Source organism: Meriones unguiculatus, chromosome 17 (assembly GCF_030254825.1).
Source record: "Meriones unguiculatus strain TT.TT164.6M chromosome 17, Bangor_MerUng_6.1, whole genome shotgun sequence".
Classification (NCBI taxonomy): Eukaryota; Metazoa; Chordata; class Mammalia; order Rodentia; family Muridae; genus Meriones; species Meriones unguiculatus.
Window position 1 is genome coordinate 78,806,262 of NC_083364.1, and position 14,819 is coordinate 78,821,080.

A 14,819-nucleotide genomic window follows, 5' to 3' on the forward strand; every position below is an offset into this window, starting at 1 on the left:
CCTAACCCTCTTTTCCCCTCTTTTCTAGTCTACTGATAGGGAAGGCCTTCTCCCCTACTGTCTGACCCTCGCCTATCAGGTCCCATTAGGACTGCCTGGATCCTCTTCCTCTGTGGGCTGGCAAAGTAGCCCCACCAGGGAGAAGTGATCAAGAAGCAGGCGAGCAAGTATATGTCAGAGACATTCTCTTCTCCCCTTACTAGGGACCCCCCGTGGAGACTGGGCTGTCTGTGGGCAACAGCTGAGCAGGGGTCCAGGCCATCTCTATGCATGGTCTTTGGTTGATGCACCATCAGTTTCCGCTTTTTTTTTTTTTAATTGTGTTTATTTCTTTTTCTTTCTTCCTTTTTTTCCTTTTCGAGACAGGGCTTTTCTGTGTAGCCTTGGTTGTCCTGGACTCAATTTGTAGACCAGCCTATCGTTGAGCTCACAGAGATCTGTGTGCCTCTGTCTCTCCAAGTACTGGGTTTACAGGCATTTATTTCTATGTAATAAAAGGAGAAACAGGCATGGGAGCACACACCTTTAATTCCAGCACTCAGGGAGGCAGAGACAGGCAGTTTAAGGCCAACCTGGTGTACAAAGCAAGTCCAGGACAGCCGAGGCAACATAGGGAAACCTTGACTCAGAAACAAACAACAAAACAACAACAACAAAAAAACACAAACCAAACCAAAACAGCAGCAAAACCAAAACAAATGAAAATAAAAAGATAAAGACAGCAACAACAAAACAACCAAAAAAGGGATTCCGCATTGGTATTGGTGCCTTGATGTGTGCAAAGATGTGTCTCCATTGCTCCTGTTGTTCTCCCTCAGCAGAGCAGGTATCTACAGCAGCAGATGGATCGTATATCCATGTTATTGCGATTGTAGTCTTTACCTACAGGACCCCTCATTCCTTCCTTAAAGCATCTGTGGAGATGAACAGATCACACTTGAAGAACTGATTGTTGGGGAAAAACAGCCTGATGGGATTTAAGAAATGAAGGACAGACTTGGAGCCTGTGTACCATTGTCTGTCCTTACACTGTTAAATTTCTCAGTCTTCGTGGGATAGGCAAACAACGCCATCCTTGCTTATTGTTTGCATGCTAGTTGAACTCCGTTCATCGGTCATGAAAGATTGTAAGTAGAATCAATAAGGAACTCAAGTGAGGTTCAAGTCAGTTAGTCATGAAACATTAAACACTAGGTAATTTTGTAGAAGGTATTTAAGCCATGGGGTTAAGTGATTAAAGAAATTATTGCAGGGAATTGAGGGAGGGGTCGTGGGCTCATTCATCTGCAGTGATTACAGATCATTGCAGTTCTGATCACCACAGTGCTTCTAATCCCTCTGCCATTCCAGAAAGACAGCCTATAGCATGGCTCTGGTCAAGCACATACTTCTTACTGTAGCTTTGGCTTAGTGGATAGGAATCAACCTGAGTAACCTCCACTTGGCTCTGCCTGGATACTGGAAGGCTAAGAGGGTGCTGGTTTTGCTCTCTGAGTGGCCTTGCAGCTGGACATTGGATACTGGAGTGCTACTATAGAAAAACTTTTAGACGTCCATTAAGGTCAATAGAAAAAGCAGAAGCAGTAGGATTATAGCTTCTTCCTTGCTTCTGACTTCAAAGTCTCCTGTTAGTGATGGTATTGATGTGACCCAAGTTTCATTCATAATCTTCAAAAAGATAAATCTTTATTATTATTGTTACTATTATTATTATTTACAATTTATTCACTTTATATCCCAGTTGTAGCCTCCTCCCTCTTCTCCTCCCTGTCCCACTGTCCCTCCCTTTTCTTCCTCTATCATTCAATAGTCTACTGATAGGGGAAGTTCTCCTCCCCTACTGTCTGACCCTAGCCTATCAGGTCCCATCAGGACGACCTGGATCTACTTCCTCTGTGGGCTTGCTAGGTCACCCCACCAGGGTGATGTGATCAAGGAGCAGGCAATCTGGTTCATATCAGAGACTGTCTCTTCTCCCCTTACTAGGGAATCCACATGGAGACTGAGATTTCTTTGGTCTATATCTGAGCAGGAGTTTAGGTCCTCTCTATGCATGGTTTTTGGTTGATGAATCAGTCTCTGCAGTGCCACCTGGGCCCTGCCTTTTTTTTTCTTTTTAACTTTGTTGCTCTCCTAGTGTGGCTCCTGTCCCCTCCAGGTCCTTTTATATCCCTCTTCTTCCATAAAACTACTTGCACTCTGTCCAAAGTTTGGCTGTGAGTTTCTGCATCTACTTCAATTCCCTGCTGGGTATAGTCTTTCAGAGGGCATCTGTGGTAGGCTCCAGTCCTGTTTCCTCTCTTCTACAACTTCTGTTTTCCCTTCTGAATGAGAATTAATCAATCTGGTGCCTTCTCAGAAAACTGGGAATAGTACTACCGCAAGAGCCAGCTATATCATTCCTGAGCATATATCCAAAAAATGTTCAACCATACAACAAGGGCATTTGCTCAACTATGTTCATAACAACTTTATTCATAATAACCCAAATCTGGAAACAGCCTAGATGTCCCTCAACCGAAAAATGGATGTAGAAAATTGTGAAACATTTACACACTGGACTATTACTCAGCAATTAAAAAGAAGGAAATCATGAAATTTGCAGGCAAATGGTGAGAGCTAGAAAATATCATCCTGAGTGAGGTACCCAGAAGCAGAGAGACATGCATGGTATACACTCACTAATAAGTAGATATGAGCTATAGAAAATAGGATAAACATACTAAAATCTACAGACCTGAAGAAGCTAAACAACAAGGAGAACTCTAGTGAAGATGCTTAATTTTCATATTTTTATTTTGCAAGTGAATAGGGAAAATAGTTTTTTTGTTTTGTTTTGTTTGGGAAACACAATAGATGCACAGGAGAATGGAATCCAAGCACCAATTGAGCCTGTTCCTACGACTTAATTTCCCATTTTTCTGTGATTTTCAGATTTATTCCTCCTCATCATTGTCCAGGGGCTAGCCATTTTAATTACTGAATGGCCCTTGTTTTATGATGATTTTCATACCACCTAGCACCAGCCTCTTCTCCATCACTGAATCTGGATTTGGTAGCTCTACGACCTTATGTCTCTGCCCTCCTCACAGTTCTGCCCATCTTATAGTTCTGCCTTTCTTGTAGCTTTACCCTCTGACTGCTCCACCCTCCTTATATCACTGCCCTCCTCATAGCTCTGCCTTCCCTAGAGCTCCACTGTCCTTATAGCCTTGCCCTTCTTATAGCTCCACCCTCCTTGGCTGTCCTGAGGATAGTTATCTTCTCTGATCAGCCACGGGAAACCTTGGATTTGATGGCATGTGAGGTGTTTCATTATTTCAGCTACTGAATTCTGACTGTGTACTATATGTTTGACCTATTTTTCCAGATCAAATACTTTGGAGCATAGCTTATTATATTTTATGAGGTTTTGTTGTATGTAAGGTCATTAAGAAACCCTTTCTATAGCAACTATTTCTAATATTTTAAAAGTTCTTTTATGCTATTCTTGGAGGAAAAGTGGTAGAACAATATAAGCAGATTTTTGCTACATCAGTGTGCATTAGTGTTTCCTCAGAAAATTCTGTGATTCAATGATAAAATTAAGGCAGCCTTTTTCTTTTCTGTGCTGTTTTTTCCCTCATGTAATATTTTAAACACATTTAAAGTTTAAGGCACATGAAAACAAATTGTCCAAAACAGGAAATTCTAATCACACATTCTTTTTCTTATTAGATTGATTCCTATCATTGCTTAAATTGTAATGATAGTATTTATCATCGTCATCTTCTGTCAAGGAAATTGACCAGAGCACATTGCAGAAGTGCATTGAGCATATTTTACTGACGTTGATAAAAGAAAAGTTGCGGGTTTTATTGATTGGACACAGCAGCATATCTTATAGCGTCTAAGCTCTCTTTTAAGGAATGGGACAGACATGTTCACTTGCATACGCCTGTGCAAGTGAAAATCTTGTTTTCACTGAAAAGAATGACTACGTCCTAAAGTAATCACGTAGTACAGAAGTGTGAATAACAAAGTGACAGCTCCTTCCATCTCCCTTTCCTACATCTTCATCTTCTAACAACTGTTGACAGTAGAGCTTACTGTGCCAGACTGTAGAACACACACACATCCCTACACTGTGTCAGTGGGGTGTACTTACACAGAAATGAGGCAGCACCAAAGTAAATCTTTGGCAATGCTTATTGTGTTTTCCTTGATAAACCACACTCCCAGCAGTCTCTCTGCTTTTTAGCTTTTATTGAGATTGCATACTAAAGGAATAAATAACAAGAATTTTCTTCTCGTTACTACTTTTCTAGATTTTGTAGAAGAAACTATTAAGTTACGGAAAATAATTAATGGTAGCCATGATTGGATTTTTAAAGATATATTCCTTCTTACCCAAAGAATGAACTAACTTGGTTCTGGCTTTTGGCTTGGCAGCATTTATTGGCCATAAAATCTTGTGACAGGAGTTCATTTTCATTTGTTTGGTTAACTTCTGAGAATGATATTCTTCTTTTCAGATGTGATTGATCTCACTGGAGATGACAAAGATGATCTTCAGAGAGCAATTGCTTTGAGTTTGGCAGAATCAAACAGGACATTCAGAGAGACTGGAATAACAGATGAAGAACAGGCCATCAGCAGGTAAGAGCAGTCTGTAAAGAGCATTCTGTATTACAGAAAAATACAGACTTTAACTTTAAAAGCGATAAGATATAATATAATTCAATTTAAATAAATCATTTAAATATACCTGTACTGTTTTTATGTTTTATGTAATCAAACTTTATTTCTAAAATTTTAAATTATTTTGAAATTGTCAAGCACATAATTTTGTCACAAATTTATTTCTTTAATGTGTGTTTGTTTCCTTCTGTAATTTCTTCTGAATCTGCTGTCCAATTCAACCTCAGAAATGTATTACAGGAACTAATAAGCCTTTTTTTTTGTAATAAGCAAACGGTAAATGTGTTGGACATATGATAAATAATAGTTTTGGTTCGTGATACTTTCTAATGCCTTTGTATGTACGTAGGCGTGTTCATTTGTGCTTGTGTGTGGAGGCTAGAGGTCAGCTTTGGTTGTGATGCCTTAGAAGCTGTCTTCCTTGGTTTTTGAGACAGTTTCTCACTGGGACCTTTTGTTCACCAATGTGATGTGGGAGAGATGTTATAAAAGAAAAAAGGTATACTTGTTGCAAATGTTTCTTTGTAAATATACATATACCTTTGTTTATATCAATTTGTATAAGCATGTAAATATGCAAACATCTAGAATTTTATAATCCATATTAGTATCTATAATTCTTTGTCATGTGTTTTCTTGATGCTTTTGTTTTTAGCTTGGTTTTTTTTTCTGAAAATTACTATTTATTAGGTTTATATTTACATTGCCACCTTACAAATGCATATTGCTAGATTATGATCGATTTCTTCAGCAGCAATCCCTGATTCTTTTTATTTAAAGGAAAATAAGGAAAAAGTATTTTATTCCATTAAATTCTAGGAATTATAAGCTGATAAAAGACTAACTGTGGTTGGTCCAGACTGTGCCTCATCCAAGAAGAATTCCATTATAGAGGAGAAAAGCGGTCCCACTTGATGTAAAAGATCTGCTTACCTTCTTAATGGGGGCGAGCAGTTAGAGATGATGTATATGCAAAATTCGTGAACATTTTACAGTTTTTAATTTTTTCATAATTTATTTATTATATATCCCTATGAAGCCCACTCTCCCAACTCCACCAGTCCCACTCTCCCTCTCTCTTCCCCTCATCCTCTTCCCCTACTCCTCTGAAAGGGGGAGTTCTCCACTGTTGCCATCTGCCCATAGCTTGTTAAGTCTCATCAGAGCTGCCTGGATCCTCTTCCTCTGTGGCCTGGTAAGGCTCCCTCATCAGAGGCTAGTGATCAAAGAGCAGTCAACAGAGTTCATGGTAGAGGCAGCTGCTGCTGCCAGACCATCACTCAGAGATCCACATGGAGACTGAGCTGCAAATCAGCCACATCTGAGCAGGGGTTCTAGGTCCTTTCCATGCATGGTCCTCCATTGGTGCATCAGTCTCTGCAGGACCCAATATTTTACATTTGATTGGGTTTTCATTTTATTTATTGCTTACTTACATTTTTTTTAATTTATGTGTTGATTTCTTTGACAATTTTAAGACAGGGTCTTATTGGGTATCCAAAGGTGACTTGAACTCGTGACCTCCTGCCTCCAATTATAAGGGCATACATTGATGAGGACCTCTCCCATCAGTGGACTTAGAGAGGGGCAGGGAGGAGATGAGGGAGGGTGGTTGGGGATTGGGGGGAATGAGGAAGGGGACTATAGTTAGGATACAAAGTGAATAAACTGTGGCAGAGTACAGGGAATCATAAGAAAGAAGGGGAGTTAGTCTGATGGGGAAAGGATAGGAGCTCCACAAGGACCAAATATATCTGGGCACAGGGTCTTTTCTGAGACTGACATTCAACCAAGGACCATGTATGGACATAACCTAGAACCTCCACTCAGATGTAGCCTGTGGTAGCTCAGTAACCAATTGGTTTCCCAAAGTGAGGGGAACAGGGACTATTTCTAACAGGAACTCAATGACTGGCTCTTTGGTCTCCCCACCCCCGAAGGGAGGAGCAGTCCTGTTAGGCCACAGAGGAGGGCTTTGCAGCCAGTCCTGAAGATACCTGATAAAACAGGATCAGATGAATGGGGAGGAGGTCCCCCTTATCAGTGGACTTGGAAAGGGGCATGGTGGAGATGAGGGAGGGAGGGAGGGACTGGGAGGGAATGAGGGATCGGGACACGGCTGGGATACAGAGTTAATAAAATGTAACTGATAAAAAAAATAAAATAAAAAATAAAAAAATAAAAATTTGGAAAAAAGTAAAAAAAAAATAAAGCAATACATACTAATTTAAGTTACATGTTGGTTATTGTTGGCAATAGTTCTAAGAAAGTTGTGAATAAGCAATTTCCCTGGAATGTGATTACAAAAACCGAGATGTTATATCCTAGGTTAACAGCTCCCTATGGTCCTCTAGTTTAGACAAGAGACGAATGTGAGAAATGTGAGCTTCTGCCAACATACTGTGGCATTCATTTTTATAGTATGCTTTGTAATAGGATATGAATACTCCAAAATAATGGCAAGTGGTAGTATATTGACATTTCATCTTCATGGTACTCCATTAGGACCACCATTGCATATATAGTCTAATCTTTACCAGATTGTCACTGTGTGGCCCGTGGACCTCTGAGAGTGAGAGAGAGAGGGAGAGAGAGAGAGAGAGAGAGAGACAGAGAGTGTGTGTGTATGAAGTATTTGAAGCTAAGAACTGTGATTATAATGGCAATCGGATTGAGGTTTTCTGTTTCTTAGGAAATAATTTTTCTTCACTTGATCTGTTGCTTATTGCCACTGGCATGCTCCGAATGGCATCTAATTGCTATTCCAGTAATATCAGCTTCACATGTTCCTTCCCTCAACGTGTTAGAGCTATGTGACAAATCCTAAAATTCACCCATCAGATAATGCTGCTTAGGGTGTTCTCTAATAGTGTAAATCTTCTTCAACACTGTATTTTTATTTCTTAAGAGTTCTTGAAGCCAGCATAGCAGAAAATAAAGCATGTTTGAAGAGGACACCTACAGAAGTGTGGAGGGACTCGCGAAACCCTTATGATAGAAAAAGACAAGAGAAAGCTCCAGTGGGGCTGAAGAATGTGGGCAACACATGCTGGTTCAGCGCAGTTATTCAGGTAAGGGTCGGGGTTCTGCTCTCAGCCTGAGGAGCACTAGTGGGCCGTGCTCCTTCCTGCACACTTGAGTACAAGTCGAGGCAGGATTTTCATGTATGCAGTGTCATGCACCGTCATTTCATATCTCCTTGCCCTTTTGTCTTTCATTCCCAGTGCGACTTGTTTGTTTACCATTCTCTGACTTAGCCTGGGTCTTACTATATAGCCCAGACTAGCCTAGAAGTAAGAGTCTGCTTTCTCAACTTCCGAGTGCTGATGATGGGTATGAGATATCCCACCTGGCTGAATAAAGATCTCCTTGTTTTATAACAGTCTTTTTTAAAAATAAATTTCAAACAAGCTGTCAATATGTAGCCCAGGCTAGCCTCAATTCCCTGAATACTGGGAGTACAGACATGTAGCACACCTGTTTCCACCAGGAAGCTTTCAGTAACACACAAGTTAATTCCTTTCACTTATGTCAGATTAATTTCCCTGCTTTCTGGCTGTTAGGAATTGCTGCGATTTTATTGGTTTCTGAAGAGGTAGAAGATAATTTTGTGGGTATTTTAGAGAATAATTGTAACCAAGGTAGGAAATTTTTGTGAATCAGATCAGATTTATTTATATTTAAGGAAAATATTTATATTATTACAATCATAATTACAAATTGATTCTTTAAGGAGACATTTTGTTTGAGGCTTATATATCACAATACCTATGTGAGGAAGTGAAAAAGAATAAATATTGATCAATCAAAAAAACACATTTTATTTTTGTCTTAGAAAATTCTTATGGAATGTTAGGTTAGCTTTTTCTAAAATGAGAGCTGTTTGTAAATACACATACCCATTATCTTCTCAAATAGGAAGATTTTTTTTGTAATAAATTTGGTGTGATCTCTGATTTTTAGCTTTATATATAATAATGACAATTGCCATAGTATTTTTTTTATCATTCTCTGTTGGTATGATGCTGAATTTTGTATTCACTATGTGCCCAAAACAATTAATAATATTTATTTGGCATTTTGGAGTCTTGGAGGCATTTGTCTTAGGATCGTCCTTGTAGATTGTTTCTCTTCTCTTTTATAGAAGTGAGATTCTAATCATGGAATGGTTTAGACATTATGAACCACAGATCTAAAGCTGTGCTCTGAGTGTTACAGAAAGTGTCACTCTGCCTTATACACAGCCTGGTGTACAGTAATGTTTCTCCCTCATCAGGTGCCTCCATTGAGATGTTCAAGAAGAGGAAATCCTACAAGCAACATCTGTTAGCTAGATAAATGGGGCTCACTACTGACAATAGTCACAGAAAGTTTCCATTTGAAGTGATAAGTTAACAGAGACAAGGAAACTCCATTTTATGTTAATAAGTTCTTTTTCCATCTCAGTTCAAACGTGACAGAAATCATCCAACTACCCTAAGTTCAATAATAGACCAAGATTGTGCAAGTGTGTGTTTCTGTGTGTGTAAGGAACATAAGGGGGGAAAATGTGACTTATTCTTCTTAATAGAAAGTAGTATTTTTTATTCTTCCTTAATAATTTTATTAGTAGTAATTTTTTTTCTATAATTTTAATTTTCTCATTAGTTACATTTTGTTAATTCTGTATCCCAGCTGTCTCCCTCATTCCCTCCCCAATCTCACCCTCCCTCCCTCATCTCCTCCCTGCCCCTTTCCAAGTCCACTGATAGGGGAGGACCTCCTCCCCTTTCATATGACTCCCTTTTGTCAGGTATTTTCAGGACTGGCTGCAAAGTCCTCCTCTGTGGCCTAACAATACTGCTCCTCCCTTGGGAGGTGGGGAGGTCAAAGAGCCAGTCATTAAGTTCATGTTAGAAATAGTCCTTGTTCCCCTTACTATGGGAAACCAATTGATTACTGAGCTATCACGGGTCACATCCAAGCAGAGGTTCTAGGTTTTATCCTCTCATGGACTTTGTTTGAGTGTCCATCTCAGAAAAGACCCTGTGCCCAGATATGTTTGGTCCTTGTGGAGCTCCTATCCTTTCCACATCAAACTCCCCTTCTTTCGTATGATTCCCTGCACTCTGCCGAAGGTTTGGTTATGAGTCTTAGTATCTCCTTTGGAGCACTGCTAGGTAGAGTCTTTCAGATGCTTTCTGCGGTAGACTCCTGTCATACGTTCAATGCATATCCCATTTGTCTTTCTAAATGAGGATAGATCATCATACCCCGTGTCCGCTTTGATTATCTTCTTTAGGTGTATAGATTTCATTATGTTTATTCTATCTTTTAGGTCTATATAAGCGAGTATTAGTAATAATTTTATTCGTTTTCAAGTTTTATTTGCGTCTAGGAGTGCCTACTTCTATGACAGCAAATTTAGCTACTGAAGAGCATTTGACTTCTGCAGAAGAAACCTAATCACCCAGTACAAATAATCCCCCACTTGAGAAGTGTGGATTATCACAACCTTATAAAAGTGACGTGGAAATCTGTGTGCATAGAAAATGTCACAAGTTCACTCACAGCTGTATTGTTGATGGTATCTTCAGTGTCCATCATTATGTAAAGGGGCTATTTATTTCTATGTTTAGCAGTTAGAATCTTTTAATTTTCCTTTTGTTGGTATTGCTTACTTGTCAGCTGTGAGCTGAGATGTGACTGTGTATGATGGAACATTTACAGTTGCCTTGGTCAGCATCCACTACAAAGTGTGCATTGAAATTTACAAAGTTGGTTGGTATTTCTTCAAACTGACATAGATGCTGTGCGCAGTTTCAGTTCCAGAATATCCCACAGTCAGACAGCACTCAGCTTGCACTTATGTGAGACAAGACGAAGGTGAAAGTGTCACCTCCACCAATCAGCAAACAGCTGCTTCTCCGTGGACAGGCACTTTAAAGTGCTGGGGAAATGAACTGGAATTCCTTACTTAGTAAATATTTATAAAATGGAGAAAGAAGTTTCTGTACTTGCACATCCACAACAAAGGACATTCAAGGCATAGTAGTGGGATTCCCGTCCTCACAAGAGTGGTTCAGAGTTCTACCTGACACATTTCGACTTTCTGTTGTCAAGCTTTCTTCCTCTGCTGCTGTACTGCATAGGTGACTTTCCAGTTGCCATTTCTCAGGATCACTGTCTTGTCATCACCCTAGTCGAGTGTGGCAGCATTGCTCCTCCTTGTAGTCTTGAGATGCTCCAGTGAGTCCTTGTGCATCAGAGTCTTCATTTGTGTTTATGCAGAGGCCTGTGATATGTGCTGATTTTCCTCTTTGACATTGCATGCGTCTAGAAGCTCTGCCTTCCTGTATTCCTCTTCCTTGTCTCATTTCCTTGTTTTGATGCTGTGTTCAAAACCTATTTATTTATGTAGGTTCTGGCTTTAGAATGCCACCTTTCTGCTTAGACTTGGACCTGAGTCTTTCTTCCTATCTTTCCTGGTTCCTACTCCTCCTTTCGGCCTTTTAGCCTGCAATTTTTATATGGTGCTAAATGTAATATAAGAAAAGACCATATATTTTAAATGTCTTTAGTGTATTGTTCTCTTTTGTCGCTCATGCTATGTGTATTTCATAAGTGTTTATTAGATGTATGAATAAATGAGCTGGGCACAATGCCCTGCTTCTGTTGTGCCTTCTGGTCAAGTGGCCAAATCAGGAGAATTTCTGGAGTTAAATAGTTGGGAACACCCTGGGTGGCATTGCAAGATCCATTCTCAACAAACCAAAAATAACAAGAAGGGGAAATGTCCTGCTTCAATGGCTGTAAAGGCCTGAATGATCATGGCTGCATCACACTGTTGTGAGACTCTAATCTTGCATATATACCACAGGCAAACCAAGGAGACCAACACCAGAAGGCCTGCTAACGCTCCCATGCCCGCCCATTCCTTCAGATGATTCATGGCTGCAGCAATCCATGATGATAATCCTGTGGCTAGTCCTGCGTCCACTCTGGTAGAATTTACTGTGACAATGGCCACTCTCAGCTGCTCCATCGTAGTATCGAATTCTCCAGTCCAATTACCTAAAATATAGCTCGACAATTGTTTAGACAGATTTGCAGCACAGGGCATTCTCCCCAAGCATGGTTGGATACCATAAAAAGCTAAAATGTTACGCTCAGGATGCGAGGCTAAGCACTGCACTCAGGGTCAGCCTCTTTGGACCCAGAGAAGAGCATGCCTGGTTGCATGCGGGTTGATGCCCCAGGTCCCGCCTCTGAGAAAAAGGTATCAGACGGGTCTGATGCTCTTTGGGTGGATGACACCTAAATGAACATCGGTACAAAGTCCCAATTTATTTCTAATATCAGAGATCAGACCTCTACTCTTGCCTGATGCGTCTAAAACAAAAAGGGGGAACTGTAGAGAGCTGCGGAATGCTATGCCTTAAAGATGGAGCTGGTTTCTGCCTTCCACCTTCCCGATGGTGAGTGCTCTCTGTCACGAACAATTCCACATTTGGCTAAGGCTGAGGATCTGGCTTGCTTCCATGTATGTGGACCTATCTGCATTGCCCACGTGGCACGCCTGGGTTGGCTACCCAGAGGCTATTTAAGCTGTGGGCTGGCTTTCCCCAGGGTCTGAGGATTGTTCAAGGTTCCTGAATAAACTGCATTGAAAAAAAATAAAAACAAGAAGGGGAAATGAATTTATTTATGTACTCAAAATGTCTAATTAAAAAGTCTTCACTGGTAAGTGATGGCACATATCTCTAACCCAGCAATTGAGAGAGACGGGCAGATCTCTTGAATTCAAGGCCAGCCTCATTTACAGTGTGAGTTCTAGGACAGGCAGAGCTACATATACAAACCCTGTTTCAAAAAAACAACAATACTTCCCTGGGTGTGGTGGCACAGACTAATCCCAGCACTCAGCAGCAGAGGCATGTGGGTCTCTCTGAAGGCAGTTCTAGCCTCTCTCAGGCCAGCCAGGAATGTGCAGTACTGCTCTGCCACAAAATAAACAAACAATCAAATTAGAAACAAAGAAAAGAGGAAGGAGGTTATAATTCAGCACAGATCACTTTTCTTTTTTTTAACTTTTATTAATTACACTTTATTCACTTTTGTATCCCCCCCATAAGCCCTTCCCTCCTCCCCTCCCAATCCCATCCAACCTCCCCCTTCTTCATGCATGCCCTTTCCCAAGTCCACTGACAGGGGAGGTCCCCCTCTCCTTCCTTCCTTCCCCCATCTATCAGATCTCATCAGGAGTGGCTGCATTGTCATCTTCTGTGGCCTGGTAAGGCTGCTCCCCCCTCAGGGGGAGGTGATCAAAGAGCACACCAATCAGATTATGTCAGAGGCAGTCCCTCTTCCCATTACTATGTAACCCACTGGGACACTAAACTGCCATGGGCTACATCTGTGCAGGGGTTCTAGGTTATCTCCATGCCTGGTACTTGGTTGGAGTATGAGTCTCTGGGAAGTTCCCTGGGTTCAAATTTTCTTGTTCTGTTGCTCTCCTTGTGGAGTTCCTGTCCTCTCCAGCTCTTGCTATTTCCCACTTCTTACATAACATTCTATGCACTCTGCCCAACAGTTGCCCATAAGTCACAGGGTCTGCTTTGATAGTCTACAGGGCACAGGCTTTCAGAGGCCCTCTGTGGCAGGTTTCTAACTTGTTTCCTGTTTCCTTCTTCTTCTGGTGTTCTTCCTCTTTGTCTTTCAGGAGCATTTTAGTCAGGGTCCTCTTTTGGATATATGCCTAGGAGTGGTATGGCTGGGTCTTGAGGAAGTGCTATTCCTAGTTGTCTGAGAAAGTGCCAGATTGCTTTCCAGAGTGGTTGTATGAGTTTACATTCCCACCAGCAGTGGAGGAGGGTTCCCCTTTCTCCACAACCTCTCCAGCATGTGTTGTCACTTGAGTTTTTCATCTTGGCCATTCTGATGGGTGTGAGGTGAAATCTCAGGGTCGTTTTGATTTGCATTTCCCTAATGGCTAATGACATTGAGCATTTCTTTAAGTGTTTCTCTGCCCTTCCATATTCCTCTACAGAGAATTCTCTGTTTAGCTCTGTTCCCCATTTTTTAAATTGGATTGCTTGGTTTGCTGCTTTTCAGCTTCTTTAGTTCTTTATATATAATGGATATTAGCCCTCTGTCAGGTAAAGGGTTGGTGAAGATTCTTTCCCACTCTGTAGGCAGTCATTTTGTTTTGATGATGGTGTCCTTTGCTTTACAGAAGCTTTTCAGTTTCATGAGGTCCCATTTATTGATTGTTGCTCTTAGAGCCTGTGCTGTTGGTGTTCTGTTCAGGAAGTTGTCTCCTGTACCAATGAGTTCTAGGGTCTTTTCCACTTTTTCTTCTAATCAATTTAATGTGTCAGGTTTTATGTTGAGGTCTTTGATCCACTTGGACTTTAGTTTTGTGCAGGGTGATGAGTATGGATCTATTTGCATTTTTCTGCATGTAGACATCCAGTTAGACCAGCACCATTTGTTGAAGATGCTACATTTTTCCATTGTATGGTTTTGGTGTCTTTGTCAAAGATCAGGTGCCCATAAGTGTGTGGGTTTATTTCTGGGTCTTCTGTTCAGTTCCATTGATCCACCATTCTGTTTCTATGCCAGTACCATGCAGTTTTTATTACTGTTACTCTATACTACAGCTTAAGATCAGGGGTGGAGAAGCCTCCAGAAGATCTTTTATTGTAGAGGATTGTTTTAGCAATTCTGGATTTCTTGTTATTCCATATGAAGTTAAACATTTTTCTTTCCAGGTCTGTAAAGAATTGTGTTTGTGATTTGATGGGAATTGCATTGAATCTGTAGATTGCTTTTGGTAAGATGGCCATTTTTACTATCTTAATCCTGCCAAGCCATGAGCATGGGAGATCTTTGCATCTTCTGATATCTTCTTCTAATTCTTTCTTCCGAGACTTGAAATTTTTTCATACAAGTCTTTGATTTGCTTGGTTAGATCACACCAAGGTACTTTATGTTATTTGTGGCTATTGTGAAGGGTGTTGTTTCCCTAATTTCTTTCTTAGCCCTTTTGTCTTCTGTATACAGGAGGGCTGCCAATTTATTTATTTATTTATCTATTTATTTATCTATTTATTTATTTATTTATTTATTTTAGTTAATTTTTTATCTGGCTACTTTGC

The 14,819-nt window shown here is 40.5% G+C and overlaps 1 protein-coding gene across 2 annotated transcripts in view; it reads left to right on the plus strand.

Annotated features, from left to right (window-relative positions):
* The window catches only part of Usp25 (ubiquitin specific peptidase 25), a 120,005-nt gene that overhangs the window by 37,161 nt on the left and 68,025 nt on the right, over positions 1-14,819 (plus strand). For both annotated transcript variants that reach the window (XM_060370666.1, XM_060370668.1), the window contains exons 4-5: positions 4,515-4,638; positions 7,589-7,751. In XM_060370666.1, coding sequence (XP_060226649.1) covers positions 4,515-4,638; positions 7,589-7,751 — 287 coding nt within the window. The remainder of the gene's footprint in view (positions 1-4,514; positions 4,639-7,588; positions 7,752-14,819) is intronic.